The sequence below is a fragment of the Chiloscyllium punctatum genome, chromosome 49, assembly GCF_047496795.1.
Source record: "Chiloscyllium punctatum isolate Juve2018m chromosome 49, sChiPun1.3, whole genome shotgun sequence".
Classification (NCBI taxonomy): domain Eukaryota; kingdom Metazoa; phylum Chordata; class Chondrichthyes; order Orectolobiformes; family Hemiscylliidae; genus Chiloscyllium; species Chiloscyllium punctatum.
In genome coordinates, this window is record NC_092787.1 from 40,657,509 (window position 1) to 40,682,051 (window position 24,543).

Genomic DNA, 24,543 nt, shown 5'->3' on the forward strand with positions numbered 1-24,543 from the left:
GTCACTCTCCGATAGCACTGAGATTCCCATTAACAGTAGCTCTCCGGTAATTCTGAGAGTCCCTTCAACAGTAGCTCTGCAGTGGCACTGTGATTCCCATTAACAGTAGCTCTCCAGTAGCACTGAGATCCCCATTAACAGTAGCTCTCTAGGGCACTGAGATTCCCATCAACAGTACCTGTAGAGTGTCGTGAGATTCCCATTAACAGTAGCTCTCCAGTGATTCTGAGATTCCCATTATCAGTAGCTCTCCGGTAGCCCTGAGATTCCCATTAACATTAGCTCCCCAGTAATACTGAGATTCCCACTAACAGTAGCTCTCCGGTAGCAAGAGATTCCCATTAACAGTAGCCCTCCCATAGCACTGAGATTCCCATTAACAGTAGCTCTACAGTGGCACTGAGATTCCCATTAACAGTAGCTCTCTGGTAGCACTGAGATTCCTATTAACAGTAGCTCTCTGGGGGCACTAAGATTCCCATTAACAGTAGCTCTCCAGTGGCACTGAGATTCCCACTAACAGCAGCTCTCCGGTGGCAATGAGATTCCCTTTAACAGTAGTTCTCCGGTAGTACTGACATTCCCATTAACAGTAGCTCTCCGGTGGCACTGAGATTCCCATTAATACTAGCTCTCCTGGAGCACTGAGATTCCCATTCACAGTAGCTTTCCAGTGGCACTGAGATTCCCATTAACAGTAGCTCTACATTGGCACTGAGATTCCCATTAACACTAGCTCTCCTGGAGCACTGAGATTCCCATTCACAGTAGCTTTCTGGTTGCACTGAGATTCCCAGTAACAGTAGCTCTTCAGTGGCACTGAGATTCCCATTGACAGTAGCTCTCCAGTGGCACTGAGATTCCCATTAACTGTTGCTCTCCGGTGATACTGAAATTCCCCTTAACAGTAGCTCTCTAGTGGCACTGAGATTCCCATTACCAATAGCTCTCCTGTAGCACTGAGATTCCCATTAACAGTCGCTCTCCAGTGGCACTGAGATTCCCATTAACAGTCACTCTCCAGTGGCACTGAGATTCCCATTAACAGTAGCTCTCTAGTGGCACTGAGATTCCCATTACCAATAGCTCTCCTGTAGCACTGAGATTCCCATTAACAGTCGCTCTCCGGTAGCACTGAGATTCCCATTAACAGTAGCTCTCCGGTAATTCTGAGAGTCCCTTCAACAGTAGCTGTGAGTGGCACTGTGATTCCCATTAACAGTAGCTCTCCAGTAGCACTGAGATCCCCATTAACAGTAGCTCTCTCGGGCACTGAGATTCCCATCAACAGTACCTGGAGAGTGTCGTGAGATTCCCATTAACAGTAGCTCTCCAGTGATTCTGAGATTCCCATTATCAGTAGCTCTCCGGTAGCCCTGAGATTCCCATTAACATTAGCTCCCCAGTAATACTGAGATTCCCACTAACAGTAGCTCTCCGGTAGCGAGAGATTCCCACTAACAGTAGCCCTCCCATAGCACTGAGATTCCCATTAACAGTAGCTCTACAGTGGCACTGAGATTCCTATTAACAGTAGCTCTCTGGTAGCACTGAGAGTCCCATTAACAGTAGCTCTACAGTGGCACTGAGATTCCCATTAACAGTAGCTCTCTGGGGGCACTAAGATTCCCATTAACAGTAGCTCTCCAGTGGCACTGAGATTCCCACTAACAGCAGCTCTCCGGTGGCAATGAGATTCCCTTTAACAGTAGTTCTCCGGTAGTACTGACATTCCCATTAACAGTAGCTCTCCGGTGGCACTGAGATTCCCATTAATACTAGCTCTCCTGAAGCACTGAGATTCCCATTCACAATAGCTTTCCAGTGGGACTGAGATTCCCATTAACAGTAGCTCTACAGTGGCACTGAGATTCCCATTAACACTAGCTCTCCTGGAGCACTGAGATTCCCATTCACAGTAGCTTTCCAGTGGCACTGAGATTCCCAGTAACAGTAGCTCTCCAGTGGCACTGAGATTCCCATTAACAGTAGCTCTTCAGTGGCACTGAGATTCCCATTGACAGTAGCTCTCCAGTGGCACTGAGATTCCCATTAACTGTTGCTCTCCGGTGATACTGAGATTCCCATTAACAGTAGGTCTCTAGTGGCACTGAGATTCCCATTAACAGTAGCTCTTCAGTAGCAACTGAGATTCGCACAAACAGTAGTTCTCCAGTGGCACTGAGAGTCCCATTGACAGTAGCTCTCCAGTGGCACTGAGATTCCCATTAACTGTTGCTCTCCGGTGATACTGAGATTCCCATTAACAGTAGCTCTCTAGTGGCACTGAGATTCCCATTAACAGTAGCTCTCCAGCGGCACTGAGATTCCCATTACCAATAGCTCTCCTGTCGCACTGAGATTCCCATTAACAGTCGCTCTCCAGTGGCACTGAGATTCCCATTAACAGTCACTCTCCGATAGCACTGAGATTCCCATTAACAGTAGCTCTCCGGTAATTCTGAGAGTCCCTTCAACAGTAGCTCTGCAGTGGCACTGTGATTCCCATTAACAGTAGCTCTCCAGTAGCACTGACATCCCCATTAACAGTAGCTCTCTAGGGCACTGAGATTCCCATCAACAGTACCTGTAGAGTGTCGTGAGATTCCCATTAACAGTAGCTCTCCAGTGATTCTGAGATTCCCATTATCAGTAGCTCTCCGGTAGCCCTGAGATTCCCATTAACATTAGCACCCCAGTAATACTGAGATTCCCACTAACAGTAGCTCTCCGGTAGCAAGAAATTCCCACTAACAGTAGCCCTCCCATAGCACTGCGATTCCCATTAACAGTAGCTCTACAGTGGCACTGAGATTCCCATTAACACTCGCTCTCCTGGAGCACTGAGATTCCCATTCACAGTAGCTTTCCAGTGGCACTGAGATTCCCAGTAACAGTAGCTCTCCAGTGGCACTGAGATTCCCATTAACAGTAGCTCTTCAGTGGCACTGAGATTCCCATTGACAGTAGCTCTCCAGTGGCACTGAGATTCCCATTAACTGTTGCTCTCCGGTGATACTGAGATTCCCATTAACAGTAGCTCTCTAGTGGCACTGAGATTCCCATTAACAGTAGCTCTTCAGTAGCAACTGAGATTCGCACGAACAGTAGTTCTCCAGTGGCACTGAGAGTCCCATTGACAGTAGCTCTCCAGTGGCACTGAGATTCCCATTAACTGTTGCTCTCCGGTGATACTGAGATTCCCATTAACAGTAGCTCTCTAGTGGCACTGAGATTCCCATTAACAGTAGCTCTTCAGTAGCAACTGAGATTCGCACGAATAGTAGTTCTCCAGTGGCACTGAGAGTCCCATTATCAGTAGCTCTGCAGTGGCACTGAGATTCCCATTAACAACAGCTCTCCGGTAGCACTGAGATTCCCATTAACAGTAGCTCTCCAGCGGCACTGAGATTCCCATTAACAGTAGCTCTCCAGCGGCACTGAGATTCCCATTAACAGCAGCTCTCCGGGCGCACTGAGATTCCCACTAACAGTTGCTCTCCAGTGGCACTGAGATTCCCATTAACAGTCGCTCTCCGGTAGCACTGAGATTCCCAGTAACAGTTGCTCTCCAGTGGCACTGAGATTCCCATTAACAGTCGCTCTCCGGTAGCACTGAGATTCCCATTAACAGTTGCTCTCCAGTAATTCTGAGAGTCCCTTTAACAGTAGCTCTGCAGTGGCACTGTGATTCCCATTAACAGTAGCTCTCCTGTCGCACTGAGATCCCCAATAACAGTAGCTCTCTAGGGCACTGAGATTCCCATCAACAGTACCTGTAGAGTGTCAGTGAGATTCCCATTAACAGTAGCTCTCCAGTGATTCTGAGATTCCCATTATCAGTAGCTCTCCGGTAGCACTGAGATTCCCATTAACATTAGCTCCCCAGTAATACTGAGATTCCCATTAACAGTCGATCTCCAGTGATAATGAGATTCGCACGAACAGTAGCTCTCCCGTACCAATGAGTTTCCTCTTAACAGTAGCTCTCTAGTGGCACTGAGATTCCCATTAACAGTACCTGTATAGTGTCAGTGAGATTCCCACTAACAGTAGCTCTCCAGTAACACTGAGATTCCCATTAACAGTACCTGGATAGTGTCAGTGAGATTCCACTAACAGTAGCTCTCCAGTAACACTGAGATTCCCATTAAGAGGAGCTCTCCGGTAGCAACTGAGATTCCCATTAACAGTAGCTCTCTAGTGGCACTGAGATTCTCATTAACAGTACCTGAATAGTGTCACTGAGATTCCCAGTAACTGTAGCTCTCCAGAGGCACTGAGATTCCCATTAAGAGTAGCTCTCCGGTAGCAACTGAGATTCCCATTAACAGTAGCTCTCTCGTGTCACTGAGATTCCCATGAAAAGTAGCTCACCCGTAGTACTGAATTTCCCCTTAACAGTAGCTCTCCAGTGCCACTGCGATTCCCATTAACAGTAGCGCTCTAGTGTCACTGACATTCCCATTAAGACTAGCTCTCCAGTGGCACTGCGATTCCTATTAACAGCAGCTCTCCGGTAGCACTGAGATTTACACTAACAGTAGCTTTGCAGTGGCACTGTGATGCCCATTAACTGTTCCTCTCTGGTAACACTGAGTGTCCCATTATCAGTCGCTCTCCAATGGCACTGAGATTCCCCTGAACAGTCGCTCTCAAGTGGCACTGAGATTCCCATTAACAGTAGCTCTCCAGTAATACTGAGATTCCTATTAACAGTAGCTCTCCAGCGGCACTGAGATTCCCATTAACAGCAGCTCTCCGGTTGCACTGAGATTCCCACTAACAGTGGCTCTCCGTTAGCTCTGAGAGTCCCATTATCAGTAGCTCTCCAGTGGCACTGAGATTCCCATTACCAATAGCTCTCCTGTCGCACTGAGATTCCCATTAACAGTAGCTCTCTAGTGGCACTGAGATTCCCATTAACAGTCGCTCTCCGGTAGCACTGAGATTCCCATTAACAGTAGCTCTCCGGTAATTCTGAGAGTCCCTTCAACAGTAGCTCTGCAGTGGCACTGTGATTCCCATTAACAGTAGCTCTCCAGTCGCACTGAGATCCCCATTAACAGTAGCTCTCTAGAGCACTGAGATTCCCATCAACAGTACCTGTAGAGTGTCGTGAGATTCCCATTAACAGTAGCTCTCCAGTGATTCTGAGATTCCCATTATCAGTAGCTCTCCGGTAGCCCTGAGATTCCCATTAACATTAGCTCCCCAGTAATACTGAGATTCCCACTAACAGTAGCTCTCCGGTAGCAAGAGATTCCCATTAACAGTAGCTCTACAGTGGCACTGAGACTCCCATTAACAGTAGCTCTCTGGTAGCACTGAGATTCCCATTAACAGTTGCTCTCTGGGGGCACTAAGATTCCCATTAACAGTAGCTCTCCAGTGGCACTGAGATTCCCATTAACAGTAGCTCTCCAGTGGCACTGAGATTTCCACTAACAGCAGCTCTCCGGTGGCAATGAGATTCCCTTTAACATTAGTTCTCCGGTAGTACTGACATTCCCATTAACAGTAGCTCTCCGGTGGCACTGAGATTCCCATTAATACTAGCTCTCCTGTAGCACTGAGATTCCCATTCACAGTAGCTTTCCAGTGGCACTGAGATTCCCAGTAACAGTAGCTCTTCAGTGGCACTGAGATTCCCATTGACAGTAGCTCTCCAGTGGCACTGAGATTCCGATTAACTGTTGCTCTCCGGTGATACTGAAATTCCCATTAACAGTAGCTATTTGGTAGCACTGAGATTCGCACGAACAGTAGTTCTCCAGTGGCACTGAGATTCCCATTAACAGTAGCTCTCCGGTAGCACTGAGATTCCCATTAACAGTAGCTCTCCAGCGGCACTGAGATTCCCATTAACAGCAGCTCTCCGGGCGCACTGAGATTCCCATTAACATTAGCTCCCCAGTAATTCTGAGATTCCCACTAACAGTAGCTCTCCAGTAACACTGAGATTCCCATTAAGAGGAGCTCTCCGGTAGCAACTGAGATTCCCATTAACAGTAGCTCTCTAGTGGCACTGAGATTCTCATTAACAGTACGTGAATAGTGTCACTGAGATTCCCAGTAACTGTAGGTCTCCAGTAGCACTGAGATTCCCATTAAGAGTAGCTCTCTCGTGTCACTGAGATTCTCATGAAAAGTAGCTCTCCGGTTGCACTGAGATTCCCATTATCAGTAGCTCTCCAATGGCACTTAGATTCCCATTAACAGCAGCTCTCCAGTGGCACTGAGATTCCCACGAACAGTAGCTCTCCTATAGCACTGAGATTCCCATTAACAGTCGCTCTCCAGTAGCACTGAGATCTCCATTAACAGTACCTGTAAAGTGTCACTGAGATTCCCATTAACAGTACCTGTATAGTGTCACTGAGATTCCCACTAACAGTAGCTCTCCAGTAACACTGAGATTCCCATTAAGAGGAGCTCTCCAGTAGCAACTGAGATTCCCATTAACAATCGCTCTCTAGTGGCACTGAGATTCCCATTAACAGTACCTGTATAGTGTCAGTGAGATTCCACTAACAGTAGCTCTCCAGTAACACTGAGATTCCCATTAACAGTCGCTCTCCAGTAGCACTGAGATCTCCATTAACAGTACCTGTAAAGTGTCACTGAGATTCCCATTAACAGTACCTGTATAGTGTCACTGAGATTCCCATTAACAGTACCTGTAAAGTGTCACTGAGATTCCCATTAACAGTACCTGTATAGTGTCACTGAGATTCCCATTAACAGTACCTGTATCGTGTCACTGAGATTCCCATTAACAGTACCTGTAAAGTGTCACTGAGATTCCCAGTAACAGTAGCTCTCCAGTGGCACTGAAATATCCATTAACCTGGGCCATCTCCAATGGCAGTGGAGATTGCTATTAACAGCAGGTTTCCTGTGACAGTGACATCTCTATTAACTGCAACTCTCTGCAATGGCAGGAAGATCTCCATTAACAGTGATGCTGGTGATGAGTCAATCTCTCATTTGTGTGTCGTTTCACCCTTTGAAGTTAGTTTCTGATTCAGGTGCAGTCAACAATTTGAGTGTAAGTTTGGTTAATTTTGGTGATAATTGCTCTTGAAGTGATTTTTTTCAACATCATTTGTACACGCACAAACACAATCGTGCATGAACCAATGTAATTGGGCAGTGATTTTAAAATGAAATGTTCATTTCTTCCCTAACATACTTAAGAGCAGGAAACCTGGTGCAGTTTTATTCATGCAGTGGCATATGGACTTATCGCAAAATACACAAATGTTAAGTTACATTGTCTGGTCCATCAACTGTAAAGGGCCTGATTTGAAATAATTGAAATGACATGAAACAGTCAAACAGAGCAGTGGTGAGCTGTATTTGTGCTCACAAGTCAGCTGTTGGTAAGCCATGTACTTTTAAGTATTTAAACATGTTTGTAGGGTGTTTATGTGTGTATAAACCAGTTTCAGTTTAAGAAGCTCCTTGATGGATTGTAAATTCAGGCACAAATGTCAGAAACTCAACATGGTAACTGATTGAGGTGGGGATCCTGGTCTATACTGAGGCCCAGGCCGTGGTCCTCGGGGATATTTTTAAATCAAATGCCAGGAAATTGTGGGAACTTAGTTTGCTCTTGGTGTTACTGGGGCTTGGAATTCCTCAATCTTATACAATGCTTTGCCCAATGTTAAGCAAAGTGCAGGCTGGTTGAAACTGCTCCCACAGTCTTGAATCTTCCAGGGAGCTTTAATTTTCAAAGTGCTTCCTTGTCGCAATGTGCCTGATTACTATAGGCTCTCTCCTCATTTGAAGGCATCCCATTGTTCCTGCTACTTGTTACTGTTTGCCAACCAATCTTTTATTCCAATCCACTTAGGCCAGATGGCTATTGCAGGACCACTCTGAAATTATCCCTCCCTTAATGAAGCATTTTTATGCACTTGAATTGCATTGCTCCAGACCAGTCTTTCTGCTCAGCTGTAGCAAAGGGGAGTCGTGCCTGGAATTGTACACACAATTGTGGTCAGACCAGAGCTGCTACTTGGAAACCTGCTTCACAATCCTCTACTCACCCTATCCTTCCCTGAGAAAGTTAATGAAAGAGCTGCACGCGATCTAACAGCCAGCGAATGGGTTTAGGGCTGCAGCAGTGAAAGCCAGTTCTGTATAGTTGTTATCCTTGCTCAACGAGTTCCCTGATCACCCGAACAATCAAGAACTTCAGTTAACTGTTCACCGTTCTTCATTAGCTGAATATTTGTGCATTTAATTTCTGCCTGATTTTCCAATCATCGGGTGCGTGATCCACAATGACAGGGCAATGACCACACTGGTTGGAAAATCTAGCCTCTCCAGAGAGGGAGATAATAATTGTGAACTCAGCCCAGTCCATCACACAAGCCAGCCTTCCATCCATTGACTCCAACTATACTTCTTGCTGGGATTGGAAAGACAGCTAATATCATCAAAGACCCCTTCCAACCTCTCCCATTGGGTAGAAGATACAAAGGCTTAAACCCATGTACCAACAGATTCAAGAACAGTTTCTCCCTACTGTTATTAGACTTCTGAATGGTCCTCTCAAACTTCAAATCTAATGTTGATTTTGCTTTTTGTGCATCTCCTTTGCAGCTGTAACTTTGCATTCCTCGCTCTAATCTACTACCCTATGATCTTTGTACGTTATGAACTGACAGTATTGCAAGCAAAACAAAACTTTGCACTGTACGTAGGTACATGTGACAATAATAAATCAAAGTAAAAATTCAAGTCTCCTGTGTGTGAGAGATCTATCCCACATAGTGCACATAGTTAGCACACTCAGCCAGTCATTGCTAAGCCAGCTTCCCCTCCAACCCAGTGCATGTGGCAGCACAGTGGCTCAGTGGCTAGTACTGCTGCCTCACAGCACCAGGGTTCCAGGTTCGATTCCAGCCTCGGGTGACTGTCTCTGTGGAGTTTGCACATTGCGTGGGTTTCCTCCAGGTGCTCCGATTTCCTCCCACAGTACAAAGATGTGCAGGTTAGGGTGAATTGGTCATGCTAAATTGCCTGTAGCGTTAGGTGCATCATTCAGAGGGAAATGGGTCTGGGTGGGTCGGTGTGGACTGGTTGGGCCAAAGGGCCTGTTTCCACACTGTAGGGAATCTAATCTAATGTCTTACCGATATAGTCAGTGAGGGAGACCACTGCTTCATCTTGTAGAATTGGTTGCTGAATTTATTCAAATAGTCAAGTCATTTGATGTCAGTGTCTGTGACGTGCTGGGATCTGAGAGATGTTCTGAGTGTCTGTTTGATGGAGATGTGGATTGATTCTTGTTCAAAGGGATCTTGACACATATCAGCACCATGTATAGAATGGATAAGCATAAAGTGAGACACACACACACACACTCCTTCCCCCCTCACACACACACACATGCTAGCCCCCAACACACACATACTCCACCCACAACACACACGCTAGCCCCCAACACACACATACAAACTCACCCCTACATACACTACCCCGCCCCCCCACACACACAAACTCCTCCACTCACACACACTCTCCCCCACACACACATACTCTTTCCCCCCTCACACACACAAGCGCTAGCCCCCAACACACAAATACTCCACCCACAACACACACTCCCCCCAAAACACACATACAAATTCCTCCCTACACACACCACCCCGCCACACACTACCCCACCCCACACACAAACTCCTCCACACACACATGCTCCCCCCCACCACATACACATATTCCTTCGCCCCACACACATGCTAGCCCCCAACACACACATACTCCACCCACAACACACTCCCCCAAAGCACACACACAAACTCCTCCCTAAACACAGCACCCACCACACACACACAAACTCCTCCACACACATTCATACTACACCCCCCCACACACACACTACCACCTCCCCCACCCCCTCACACATACAGATGCAGTGTCAAGGTAAAGGCTCAATGAAAGGTAGGAAAATGTCTTTGACTGCAGCTCGGTGCCGATGTCGGACGTTCTCCTCTTGCTCCTTGATGATCTCATGTGCAGACGGACGCAGCGCCACATTCTGTGATGTCTCTGTAGACATGTCAAAAGGGATCTGGGCGGTACTAGGAGTTCTGGGCTCCTTCACCTTGACTTTCTTTGGACAGCAGTCCTGTTTAAACAGAGAAGTAGAGTCAGGGACTGGACGAGGTGGGTGGTGGGCAGTGAATAATGTTCAGCTCACCCTGGGGTAAGTGAATAAATACAGGATTCTCTCTGATGGCAGTGTGTTAGAAAGCATCACAAAAGAGGCATCAGATTTCTGAGACACTTGAATAAATATCAGAGATGTGTTTCATCTGAAGCAAACAAGAACTGTAGGCTCTCAAAAATAAGCCCTGAAGGACGGTTTACACAGAGGGTTTACAGTGATTCAGCTCATGAGGCTATTTGGCCCATCGTGCCTGTGCTGGTGTTTTGAGGTAGCTGTGTAGTTAGATCTACCTCCTGCTCTTTCCCCAGTAGGTAATTACTTCTCAGTGAATATTCCATTCAGAAAATTACTGGGAAGCTGCTCCCAGGTTTACAATCAGTGTGTCCCAAATCAAAAGCGATTGCATTTAAAAAAAATCACCTTTCCTCTAGACTCCTTCTATCAATTATTTTACATCTGAACTTTCCAGTTACCAACCCTCCTTAACTGCAGAAACTATTTCTCCTAATCTCTGATCAGATTGTCTCATCATTACAAACACCTCAATCAAATCTCTTTGGTAATGCCAGTGACAGTGACCCCCAGTAGCAATGACAGACTCTCCCCCAAATGACAGGGAGACCCCCATTAACACTGACACACTCCAGCAATGACAGTAACACTATCCTCACATTGTCACCCTCCACTGACAATGATACCCCTCTAGCACTGACAGCCCACCCCAGTGACAGTGATATCCCCTCAAACACTGACAGCCCACCCCAGTGACAGTGATATCCCCTCTAACACAGAGAGCCCATCCCAGTGACAGTGATATCCCCTCAAACACTGACAGCCCACCCCAGTGACAGTGATATCCCCTCAAACACTGACAGCCCACCCCAGTGGCAGAGATATCCCCTCGAACACTGACAGCCCACCCCAGTGGCAGAGATATCCCCTCTAACACTGACAGCCCACCCCAGTGGCATAGATATCACCTCTAACACTGACAGTCCACCCCAGTGACAGAGATATCCCCTCTAACACTGACAGCCCACCCCAGTGGCAGAGATATCCCCTCTAACACTGACAGCCCACCCCAGTGGCATAGATATCACCTCTAACACTGACAGTCCACCCCAGTGACAATGATATCCCCTCTAACACTGACAGCCCACCCCGTGACAGTGATATCCCCTCTAACACTGACAGCCCATCCCACTGACAGTGATATCCCCTCTAACACTGACAGCCCAACCCAGTGGCAGAGATATCACCTCTAACACTGACAGTCCACCCCAGTGACAGTGATATCCCCTCTAACACTAACAGCCCACCCCGTGACAGTGATATCCCCTCTAACACTGACAGCCCACCCCAGTGACAGTGATATCCCCTCTAACACTGACAGCCCATCCCAGTGACAGTGATATCCCCTCTAACACTGACAGACCACCCCGTGACAGTGATATCCCCTCTAACACTGACAGCCCACCCCAGTGGCAGAGATATCACCTCTAACACTGACAGCCCATCCCAGTGACAGTGATATCCCCTCTAACACTGACAGCCCACCCCGTGACAGTGATATCCCCTCAAACACTGACAGCCCACCTCAGTGGCAGAGATATCCCCTCTAACACTGACAGTCCACCCCAGTGACAGTGATATCCCCTCTAACACAGACAGCCCACCCCAGTGACAGTGATATCCGCTCGAACACTGACAGCTCACCCCAGTGACAGTGATATCCCCTCTAACACTGACAGCCCACCCCGTGACAGTGATATCCCCTCTAACACTGACAGCCCATCCCAGTGACAGTGATATCCCCTCAAACACTGACAGCCCACCCCAGTGAGAATGATATCCCCTCTAACACTGACAGCCCACCCCAGTGACAGTGATATCCCCTCTAACACTGACAGCCCACCCCAGTGACAGTGATATCCCCTCTAACAGTGACAGCCCATCCCAGTGACAGTGATATCCCCTCTAACACTGACAGCCCACCCCAGTGGCAGAGATATCCCCTGTCATACTGACAGCCCACCCCAGTGACAGTGATAGCCCCTCTAACACTGACAGCCCACCCCAGTGACAGTGATATCCCCTCTAACACTGACAGACCACCCCAGTGACAATGATATCCCCTCTAACACTGACAGACCACCCCCGTGACAATGATATCCCCTCTAACACTGACAGCCCATCCCAGTGACAGTGATATCCCCTCTAACACAGACAGCCCACCCCGTGACAGTGATATCCCCTCTAACACTGACAGCCCACCCCGTGACAGTGATATCCCCTCTAACACAGACAGCCCACCCCAGTGGCAGAGATATCCCCTCTCATACTGACAGCCCACCCCACTGACAGTGATATCCCCTCTAACACTGACAGTCCACCCCAGTGACAGTGATATCCCCTCTAACACAGACAGCCCACCCCGTGACAGTGATATCCCCTCTAACACTGACAGCCCACCCCGTGACAGTGATATCCCCTCTAACACTGATAGCCCACCCCAGTGGCAGTGATATCCCCTCTAACACTGACAGCCCATCCCAGTGGCAGTGATATCCCCTCTAACACTGACAAACCACCCCAGTGGCAGAGATATCCCCTCTAACACAGACAGTCCACCCCGTGACAGTGATATCCCCTCTAACACTGACAGCCCACCCCGTGACAGTGATATCCCCTCTAACACAGACAGCCCACCCCAGTGACAGTGATATCCCCTCTAACACTGACAGCCCATCCCAGTGACAGTGATATCCCCTCTAACACTGACAGCCCACCCCAGTGACAGTGATATCCCCTCAAACACTGACAGCCCACCCCATTGACAGTGATATCCCCTCTAACACTGACAGCCCACCCCAGTGGCAGAGATATCCCCTCTAACACTGACAGTCCACCCCAGTGACAGTGATATCCCCTCTAACACTGACAGCCCACCCCGTGACAGTGATATCCCCTCTAACACAGACAGCCCACCCCAGTGACAGTGATATCCCCTCTAACACTGACAGCCCATCACAGTGACAGTGATATCCCCTCTAACACTGACAGCCCACCCCAGTGACAGTGATATCCCCTCAAACACTGACAGCCCACCTCAGTGGCAGAGATATCCCCTCTAACACTGACAGCCCACCGCAGTGACAGTGATATCCCCTCTAACACTGACAGCCCACCCCACTGACAGTGATATCCCCTCTAACACTGACAGTCCACCCCAGTGACAGTGATATCCCCTCTAACACTGACAGTCCACCCCAGTGACAGTGATATCCCCTCTAACACTGACAGCCCACCCCGTGACAGTGATATCCCCTCTAACAGACAGCCCACCCCAGTGACAGTGATATCCCCTCTAAGACTGACAGCCCATCCCAGTGACAGTGATATCCCCTCTAACACTGACAGCCCACCCCAGTGACAGTGATATCCCCTCAAACACTGACAGCCCACCCCAGTGACAGTGATATCCCCTCAAACACTGACAGCCCACCTCAGTGGCAGAGATATCCCCTCTAACACTGACAGCCCACCGCAGTGACAGTGATATCCCCTCTAACACTGACAGCCCACCCCAGTGACAGTGATATCCCCTCTAACACTGACAGCCCACCCCAGTGGCAGAGATATCCCCTCTAACACTGACAGCCCACCCCAGTGACAGTGATATCCCCTCTAACACTGACAGACCACCCCAGTGACAATGATATCCCCTCTAACACTGACAGACCACCCCCGTGACAGTGATATCTCCTCTAACACTAACAGCCCACCCCAGTGACAGTGATATCCCCTCTAACACTGACAGCCCACCCCAGTGGCAGAGATATCACCTCTAACACTGACAGTCCACCCCAGTGACAGAGATATCCCCTCTAACACTGACAGCCCACCCCAGTGGCAGAGATATCCCCTCTAACACTGACAGCCCACCCCAGTGGCAGAGATATCACCTCTAACACTGACAGTCCACCCCAGTGACAGTGATATCCCCTCTAACACTGACAGCCCACCCCGTGACAGTGATATCCCCTCTAACACTGACAGCCCATCCCACTGACAGTGATATCCCCTCTAATACTGACAGCCCACCCCAGTGGCAGAGATATCACCTCTAACACTGACAGTCCACCCCAGTGACAGAGATATCCCCTCTAACACTGATAGCCCACCCCAGTGACAGTGATATCCCCTCGAACACTGACAGCCCATCCCAGTGACAGTGATATCCCCTCTAACACTGACAGCCCACCCCGTGACAGTGATATCCCCTCTAACACTGACAGCCCACCCCAGTGGCAGAGATATCACCTCTAACACTGACAGTCCACCCCAGTGACAGAGATATGACCTCGAACACTGACAGTCCACCCCAGTGACAGTGATACCCCCTCTAACACTGACAGCCCATCCCAGTGACAGTGATATCCCCTCTAACACTGACAGCCCATCTCAGTGACAGTGATATCCCCTCTAACACTGACAGCCCACCCCAGTGGCAGAGATATCCCCTCTAACACTGACAGCCCATCCCAGTGAGAATGATATCCCCTCTAACACTGACAGCCCACCCCAGTGACAGTGATATCCCCTCTAATACTGACTGCCCACCCCAGTGATAGTGATACCCCCTCTAACATGGACAGCACATCCCAGTGGCAATAATATCCTCTCTAACACTGACGGTGCAACTGCAGTAATAGTAGGAGTGGCCCTCCAGCGATATTCCTATTCACAGTGACCCTTCTATTTTTAGTGATGTCCAATTTAACAGTTATCCCTTATGACAGTGATGATCCCTCTAATGCTGGTGCCCTAGTAATAACCTAATTAACATGATGGTGATGATGTCCCCATTAACATGAACACTACACCTCCAATGGCAGGGATACCCATATTAGCAAAGACTCTTCATGGTGCTGATGACCAATTAACAAGTAATTCTTTAGTGGCAGTGACATGCACATCAACATTGCACCATCAGTGGTATTGATATCCCCATGAACAGTGTATCTCCAGTGTCAGTGACATCTTGTGGAGCTGTGCCAGCTTTTCAAGGTCTATTAGAAGTGGGGCTGTCACTTTAATTGGTGATGTCACTGTAACAGTGCGTACATTCCCAGCCTCTGACAGAGCATGGGTGGAGGGAATATCATCCTTATTTCTTCTGCATTGTACCTTTACTTGTCTCTTGATTCCTTGCTTCTCTGGTTTATTTTCTAGCTCTGTCAGAGCTTTCTTGTGCCACATCCTCACCCGGTGCACTTGAGCTTGCTGCTGAGAATGTAGGGAGTCCAATCGGTTTACCAGGTCATGCTTAACCCGCACCTCCTCTGAGGTCGGCTTGACAGTGAGCCATGGAGCCTGCATCATGATCTGACAGACAGAGACAAAGAAGAGATTTCAGAAGGAATGCATTCATCCATCACGGCAGGACTGACAGAGACTGTTCCTAACACATCCTGGTTGTGAGGTTCAGAAGTCTACTTGGACTTCAGCAAAGCTTTTGGTAAGGTCCCACATGGGTGACTGATAGCAAAAGAACAGCCTATGGGATCCAGGGAAATTTGCCCAATTAGATTTAAAATTGGGTGAGTGGCAGGAAGCAGAGGATGGTGGTTGAGAAGGTGTTTCTGTGACTAGAAACCTATGTTCACTGGGAATTCACAGGGATCGGTGTTGGGGCCCTTCCTATTTGTGGTAGATATAAATGATTTAGACTTGAATGTAGGAAGGCTGATCAGTAAGCTTGCAAATGATACAAAAATTGGTGGGGTGTAAATAGCTAAGAGGATAGCCTTAAATTAGAGTAGGATTTTCTGTAGATGGGCTGGTCAGTGTTAAATGGAATTTGATGCACTTGGCCAGGATAAATAAAGCAAGGGAATACATGATGAATGGTTGGAGTCTGGAAGCACAGAGGATCAGAGGGACCTTGGTAGACATGTCTACCAGCCTCTTAAAGTGGTTAAGCAGCCATTGGAGATACTTGCCTATATTGGCTGAGACATATAATTGAAGAGAGGTTTGTTCTGCTGGAACAGTATAAAATGCTGGCTTGGCCACATCTGGAGTACTGTGTGCAGCTCTGGAATCCACATTCTAACAAGGAGGTGACAGCACTGGAGAGAGTGTGGAGGAGATTGACCAGCATGTTGCCTGGGCTGGAGCGTTTCACTTATGAAGAGAGATTGGACAGACTGGGGTTGTTTCCCTCAGAGCAGGTAGGGTTGAGCAGAAATGACTGAGATGTATAAAATGATAGAACATAGAACAGTACAGCACAGAACAGGCCCTTCAGCCCACGATGTTGTGCCGACCACTGATCCTCATGTATGCACCCTCAAATTTCTGTGACCATATGCATGTCCAGTAGTCTCTTAAATGTCCCCAATGACCTTGCTTCCACAACTGCTGCTGGCAACGCATTCCATGCTCCCACAACGCCTCTGACATCCCCTCTATACTTTCCTCCAACCAGCTTAAAACTATGACCCCTCGTGTTAGTCATTTCTGCCCTGGGAAATAGTCTCTGGCTATTGACTCTATCTATGCCTCTCATTATCTTGTATACCTTGTATGTTTAAGGGGCATGGAAGGGACAGACAGGGAGAAACATTTCCTCTTGATGGAGGGATCAATGGTCAGGAAGCACAGATTTCAGGCAGAGGTTTACAGGAGATTCTAGAATCATAAAATCCATACAGTGTGGGAGCAGGCCATTCAGCCCGTCAAGTCCACACCAACCCTCTGAAGAGCTTCCCACCCAGACTCACCCTGCATTTCCCATGGCTAATCCACCTAACCTGCACACCCCTGGACTCTATGGGCAATTTAGCAGGGCCAGTCCAACTAACTAACACATCTTTGAGATATTAGGAAAAACGTTTACATCCAGAGGGTGGTGGGAACCTGGAACTCGCTGCCAAGTTTTCGGAGGGCTGTTCTTTTGTCAAGCATCTAACTTCACCTTGTGATTTCAAATAAACATGTTGGACTACAATCTGGTATCATGTGACTTCTGACAAGGCATACAATGCTTTGTGCATAATGTTGGAAGATGGATTAGAATTGTTAAGTGCTTGTCTTTGACTGGTGAGGACTCAATGGGTTGAAGGGCCTTTTTTCTGTGCTGTAGATCTCGATGGCTCCATGAGTTTAAGTGCTGGTGAGTGTGTTTTGCATTCTTAGTGTAGTATTGAGGGGTGAGACTGAGACAGCCTAGTTATTATGTAACTGAAAGTCACCCAATGCCATGTTACGCTAAATGAAACCACAAGAGGCCTTGAAGTAGATTTCTCACCTCTCAATGTGAAGGCTCTGAGTTCAAGTTCCACTCCATGGTTTCATTGCAAGAAATCTAGGCAGTCACTTCATGCAGTATTGAGGGTGTGCACTGCTCTGTTACAGTGTTAAATGAGATATTAAACTGAGGCTCTATCTGTCATCTCAGGCAGCTGCCAAAAAAATCCCAAGACACCATTTTGAGCAACATCAACAGAGTCATTCCTGGTGCTTTGACATAGCTTCATCCCCAAACTCAGAGAAGAGTATTATTGCATTACTGATTGTGGGATCTTGCTGCACATTGGCCAGCACATCTTTCAGTTTAACATTACAACAGGGTCAGCACTTGCTTCCAAAAAAAGTCCTTAATTGACTACAAGGAACTTTGAGATGCCAATGGGTCATGAAAGGTGTTCTAAAGTTATGAAACACCCTTTTCCTTGACACTAATGAAGCTAACAACAGCTTGAAACAATAACATGCTCATAGTTAAACAACAAAGAACAAAGAACATTTACAGCCCAGGAACAGGCCCTTCGGCCCTCTAAGCCTAAGCTGATCCAAGTCCACTGTCTAAACCTATCAGCAAATTCCTAAGCGTCTGTATCCCTCTGCTCCCCACCTCCTCATACATCTGTCCAGATGCATCTTAAGTGAATCTAACGTGCCTGCCTCTCCCACCTCTGCTGGCAACGCATTCCAAACACCCACCACTCTCTGTGTGAAGTACTTGCTGTGTATATCGCCCTTAAACTTTTCACCTCTCACCTTGAATGCGTGACCTCTCATTATTGCATCCCTCACCTTGGGAAAAAGCTTATCTCTATTCACCCTGTCTATACCCTTTATGATTTTGTAGACCTCAATCAGATCCCCCCCCATCTCCTTTTCTCTAATGAAAACAATCCTAATCTACTCAACCTCTCTTCATAGCTAGCACCTTCCATACCAGGCAACATCCTCGTAAACCTTCTCTGCACCCTCTCCAAAGCATTCACATCCTTTTGGTAATGTGGCGACCAGAACTGTACACAGTATTCAAAATGTGGCCGAACCAATGTCTTGTATAGTTTTAACAAGACCTGCCAGCTCTTATACTCAATACCCCGTCCGATGAAGGCAAGCATATCATATGCCTTCTTGACCACTCTATCCACTGTGCAGCAACCTTCAGGGTACAATGGACCTGAACTCCCAGATCTCTCTGCTCATCAACTTTTCCCAAGGCTCTTCTGGTTACAATATAGTTGGTTCGAGAATTAGACTTCCCAAAATGCATCACCTCACAATTGCCTGGATAGAACTCTATGTGCCACTTCTCCGCCCAACTCTCCAATCTATCTATATTCTCCTGTATTATTTGACAATCCCCCATGCTTTCTGCTACTCCACCATCTTAGCGTTATTTGCAAACTTACTGATCAGACCAACAATGCCCTCTTCCAGATCATTTATGTATATTACAAACAACAGTGTCTCCAGCACTGATCTCTATGGGACACCACTGGTCACCTTTCTCCATTTTGAGAAACTCCCTTCAACGATTACACTCTGTTTCCTGTTGCTCATCAGTTCTTTATCCACCTAGCTAGAACACCCTGCACACCATGTGACTTCACTTTCTCCATTAGTTTACCATGGGAAACCTTACCAAACGTCTTACTAAAGTCCATGTATATGACATCTATAGCCCTTCCTTCATCTATCAACTTGGTCACTTCCTCAAAGAACTGTATTAAGTTGGTAAGACACGATCTCCCCCGCAAAAACTATGTGGCCTATCGCAGATAAGCCCATTCATTTCCAAATATAAATAGATTTTATTCCTCAGTACCCTCTCTAGCAACTTTCCCACCACTGACGTCAGGCTCACTGGTCTGCAGTTACCCAGAATATCCCTACTACCCTTCTTGTAGTAGGGGGACAACACGAGCAACCCTCCAGTCCTCCGGCACCTCACCTGTATTTAAGGATGCTACAAAGATATCTGTCAGGGCCGCCGCTATTTCCTCTCTCGCCTCCCTCAGCAATCTGGGATAGATTCCATCCGGCCCTGGGGATTTGTCTACCTTAATATCCTTTAGCCTACCCAACACATATTCCCTCCTTATGTCAATGTGATCCAGAGTAAACAAACTTCTATCTCTAACCTCAATATTCATCACCTCCCATTCCTCAGTGAACACTGATGCAAAGAAATCATTGAAAATCTCACCCACTTTCTCAGGTTTGACACACAGCCTTCCTTTCTTATCCTTTAGTGGACAAACCCTTTCTCTGGTTACCCTCTTGCTTCTTACATATGAATAAAAGGCCTTGGGGTCTCCTTAATTCTACTCACTAAAGTTATTTCATGACCCCTTTTAGCCTGCTTGATTCCTCGTTTATTCGCACAATCTCTCCTGTCATCCATGGTTCACGAATCTTGCCTTTCCTATCCCTTGTTTTCAATGGGACATGCCTATCCTCCACTATCTTCGAATTCTCTTTGAAAGCCTCCCACATATCAAATGTGGACTTTCCTTCAAATAGCCGTGTCCCTGGATTTGACTGGAATGCCTGGTCCTTTGTTTTCTAACCTTAGTTATGAGTCTCACAAATACAAAATCCAAAAGAACTCCCATTTGTCTACTCTTTCAGTGACTTCTTCAACGAATTCAAAAAGGTCAATCAAGTACGATCCTCCTTTTCAATTTGTGTTGAGAACCAGTTATTATCATTTTGTTTATTTGATGTTAACCTTTTACATTTTCTGAGTGAAGACTCATTATTTTTCTTACCATCAACATGAAACAAACTGGCAAATTACTTGTTCCCAAACGTGTTCTATCTCCTGTTTTAAATATAGGAATAAAATTAACTGTTCACTAATCTCTGACATAATTCCCTTTTCAATATGATGGTATCTTTGTTATCTCATCCTGGCAAGAGTTCAAGAAGGCAGCTCCCCACTACCTTCTCGAGGTGAACTAAGATGGGCAATAAATGCTGGCCATTCAGCAATCTCCATGTCCTGTGAGCAACTAAAAGAAATTGGCTATCTTCCATTGAGGAGAAAGTGAGGAGTGCAGATGCTGGAGATCAGAGCTGAAAATGTGTTGCTGGAAAAACGCAGCAGGTCAGGCAGCATCCAAGGAGCAGGAGAATCGACTTTTCGGGCATCAGCCCTTCTTCAGGAATGAGGAGAGTGTGCCAAGCAGGCTGAGATAAAAGGTAGGGAGGAGAGACTTGGGGGAGGGGCGTTGGGAATGCGATAGGTGGAGGGAGGTCAAGGTGAGGGTGCGAGGCCGGAGTGGGGTGGGGGCGGAGAGGTCAGGAAGACCTCTTCCATTGAGGCAAGATGATTTATTCAACTTTGACTAGGTTAGCAATCCTCTCCCCACAAAAAACTCTCACTCCACCCAGTCCTACTATCTCCTGCCTTGAATTTTGTTAACACTTTAAAAAAAAGGGCATGCTCACCGTGTTCTTGATAAATAAGCAGGCAAAGTAATTATTTGTTTTTCTGATATTTTGCTGTTATTATCTGTGAGTTTGTTAGTTGCAATCTTTAATGGAGCCCATTCAATTCCTATCTTATTTCCTTGCGTTAATTAATTGTCTATAAAATATTATTTCTTTTCATAATCTTAGATAATTTAATTTCAAAGTTCCTCTGATTTTTCTATTTTTTAAATTTAATTCCTAATTTTTTGTCATCTTCACTGAATATCATTAGTGTATATTTTTCCTTTTGGTAGTTATGTCCCTTTCTGTTTATTCGTCCATGGATGTATCCATCCATGAAATATCATTATTAACTGGTTTATTTTTGTTTTATGGACCACAGAGTCATAGGGTCAGACAGCACAATGATAGACCTTCAGTCCAACTTGTCAACGCTAACCAAGGTTGCCAAATTAAACTAGTCCCACATGCCTGCATTTGGCCCATATCCTTATAAACCTTTCCTATTCACGTACCTGCCCAAATGTCTTTTAAATGTTGTAACTGTACCTCCACCTACCACTGCCTCTGGCATTTCATTCCACATACAAACCACCCTCTGTGTGAAAAACTTGGCACTCAGGTCTCTTTTAAATCTTTTCATTCTCACCTTTAAGATATGCCCTCTAGCTTTGGACTCCCCTACTCTCGGGAAAAGACCTTTGCTATTCATCTTATCTATGCCCATGGAACATATTTATCCTAAACTGTTGATCACATTTCCTGCTGCTGTTCAATAGCTCTTGCCCCATCTTCTCTTGTTGCAATTTGATCCTCTTGAAAAGTGTGACTTATTCTAATTTTTACTTATATCTGTTTTACTTGTATCTATTCTCAATCATTATCTTAAACATTATTAACTTGGATATTGTGTCAGTAATGAGAGTTAAACAGTCAATGTTCACAACTACTACACTTCTGAGACTGACAAAGCTAAATAGGAAATCCAGAAGATGCTGTTAATGATTCTATACTGAAACCACAAACTACTATCAGTTAACAATACCTGGAATGAGAAGACTTTGTCTTTTAACTTTATTTGTCATGCTATAAAATACCTTTGAAAAAGTTACACTTTGGTAAAGAGATGTAACTGAGTAGGTTCATAATTAGTACTGAGCAGCCTCATTGACCAATGAAACTAACCTTATGTTTGTGGAACATCAAATTTCTCAATTATAATGAAAAAATCCATGTTTTTACAAATTAAAAGCCAGATACTGCAGATGCTGAAAATCTTAAAAAAGAAAATGCTGGATGAACTCAGCAAATCTGGAAGCAGCTGTGCAGAGAGAGAGAGAGAGAGAGACTTAATGTTTTGAATCCAATAACATTCTGAAGAAGCATAATAAAATTTAGTTCAAGGTAAAGGCTCATATGTAGACTTTACTTCCTGGTTTGCTGTACATGAGAATGCTTCAACTTGACTGGCTCCTTACCCTATTTGACAGCATCACTATTGAGGGATGCCTGGAGACTCCCTTCACTTGGTGGCAGATTCAACTGAATATGGGGAATTGTCAGTGCATGTCATCGGAATCACTCGACTTTTATAAGCAGCTTCCTTTGAGATCATCAGTAAGCAAATTTCCATCACTACTGACCTCAAAACCCAGATTATTATGATGGGATTGTTATTGTCTCATTGCTAAACTACTCTCCTCTCTGGGTTGTGGCCATCTCCCTATATTATGAGATCCAGCAGTGATTCATTTCTTGATGGGCTTCATACATAGAAATGTCTAAAAGCATGAGGAGCATGGATAGTGTGAATAGCCACGGTCTTTTTCCCAGGGTGGGGTGAGTCCAAAACCTGATGGCATAGGTTTAAGGTGAGAGGGGAAAGATTTAAAAAGGACTTTAGGGAGAACTTTTTCACTCAGAGGGTGGTGCGTGTATGGAATGAGCTGCCAGAGGAAGAGGTGGAGGCTGGTACAATTACAACATTTAAAAAGCATTTGGATGGGTAAATGAATAGGAAGGGTTTGGAGGGATATGGGCCGGGTAATGGCAAATGGGACCAGGTCAGTTTGGGATGTTTTGTCAGTGTGGATAAGTTGGACCCAAGGGACTGTTTCTGTGTGATATGACTATGACTCTATATTGGATAAGAAAGGAGTTGTGGAGACAATGTAAAACTCAGTTCCCTTTTTCTCTTCTTGTCAGTTTGTAGTGATAATGATTTTGTGTCCTGTGATTATTATTCTATGTTTATGGCTACAGATCTATCTGTAATTAGAAAATGGATCCTGCCTCGTATTCATATCCTCAGCAAGTTGGTCTTTACCTGGTGTCTCAGCACCAACAATGGCTTCAGAGTGTTTAGATAGACTTTTGACTTTTCATGTGGATATGTGGCACCCTTTGCAGTTTGCTGAGTTTCCTGATCAGATTGTTTATTACTCAGGTCTGAGGCTTCCTGCAAACCATGTTTGGTTCTCTTATTTCTTGTTGCTGTAGTTTCAGGATGTCCCTGTCTGTTTTTCTTGCTTTTTGCTGATGTGGCCTTCTGAGAGCTGTCTCTGGTTTTCTTGTCTCTCCCAGTATCTATTGAACTTTCCTGAGAGCTGTCTCTGGTTTTCTTGTCTCTCCCAGTATCTATTGAACTTTCCTGAGAGCTGTCTCTGGTTTTCTTGTCTCTCCCAGTATATATTGAACTTTCCTGAGAGTCTTCTCTGGTTTTCTTGTCTCTTCCAGTATATATTGAACTTTCCTGAGAGTCTTCTCTGGTTTTCTTGTCTCTCCCAGTATCTATTGAACTTTCCTGAGAGTCTTCTCTGGTTTTCTTGTCTCTCCCAGTATCTATTGAACTTTCCTGAGAGCTGTCTCTGGTTTTCTTGTCTCTCCCAGTATCTATTGAACTTTCCTGAGAGTCTTCTCTGGTTTTCTTGTCCCTCCTGGTATCTATTGAACTTTCCAGGGAGCCCTGTCTGGTTTTCTTATCTCTGCTGGTATGTATTAAATTTTCCTGAGAGACCTGTTTGGTTTTCTTGTCTCTCCTGGTATGTGTTGAACTTTCCTGAGAGGTACGTTTGGTTTTCTTGTCTCTTCCGGTATGTACTGAACCTTCCTGATGACTCTCTCTGGATTGTTTCTCTCTCTGTGTCACTGTTTCCAGTTGGCCCTCTCTGGATTGTTTCTCTCTCTGTGTCACTGTTTCCTGTTGACTCTCTCTGGATTGTTTCTCTCTCTGTGTCACTGTTTCCAGTTGGCCCTCTCTGGATTGTTTCTCTCTCTGTGTCACTGTTTCCTGTTGACTCTCTTTGGATTGTTTCTCTCTCTGTGTTACTGTTTCCTGTTGACTCTCTCTGGATTGTTTCTCTCTCTGTGTCACTGCTTCCTGATGAACCTCTCTGGATTGCTGTTCTCTCAAACTCTCTGAGGAGTGTTGCTGAGGGTCTGGTTTGGATAGACTCTGTAATGGCTGTGGACGTAGAGCTAAGAAGAGGTTGAGACTCCCTAGCAGCAGTGACCTGTGGAATAGATCAAATACCATTGTTAAACTTGATAACTAGACATAAACTAAATGTTCCCCGCTGTCTTTCAGCTGGGAACTGCTTTAGTGCTGT

At 46.1% G+C, this 24,543-nt stretch overlaps 1 protein-coding gene across 1 annotated transcript in view; it reads right to left on the reverse strand.

The window, feature by feature from the left end:
* Nucleotides 1-9,937: 9,937 nt before the first annotated feature.
* Nucleotides 9,938-24,543, reverse strand: part of LOC140469626 (uncharacterized) — a 321,689-nt gene continuing 307,083 nt past the window's right edge. The window contains exons 9-11 of the mRNA XM_072566310.1: nucleotides 23,262-24,447; nucleotides 15,380-15,577; nucleotides 9,938-10,147 (exon numbers count right to left, since the gene is read on the reverse strand). Of these exons, the coding sequence (XP_072422411.1) occupies nucleotides 9,938-10,147; nucleotides 15,380-15,577; nucleotides 23,262-24,447 (1,594 nt within the window). The remainder of the gene's footprint in view (nucleotides 10,148-15,379; nucleotides 15,578-23,261; nucleotides 24,448-24,543) is intronic.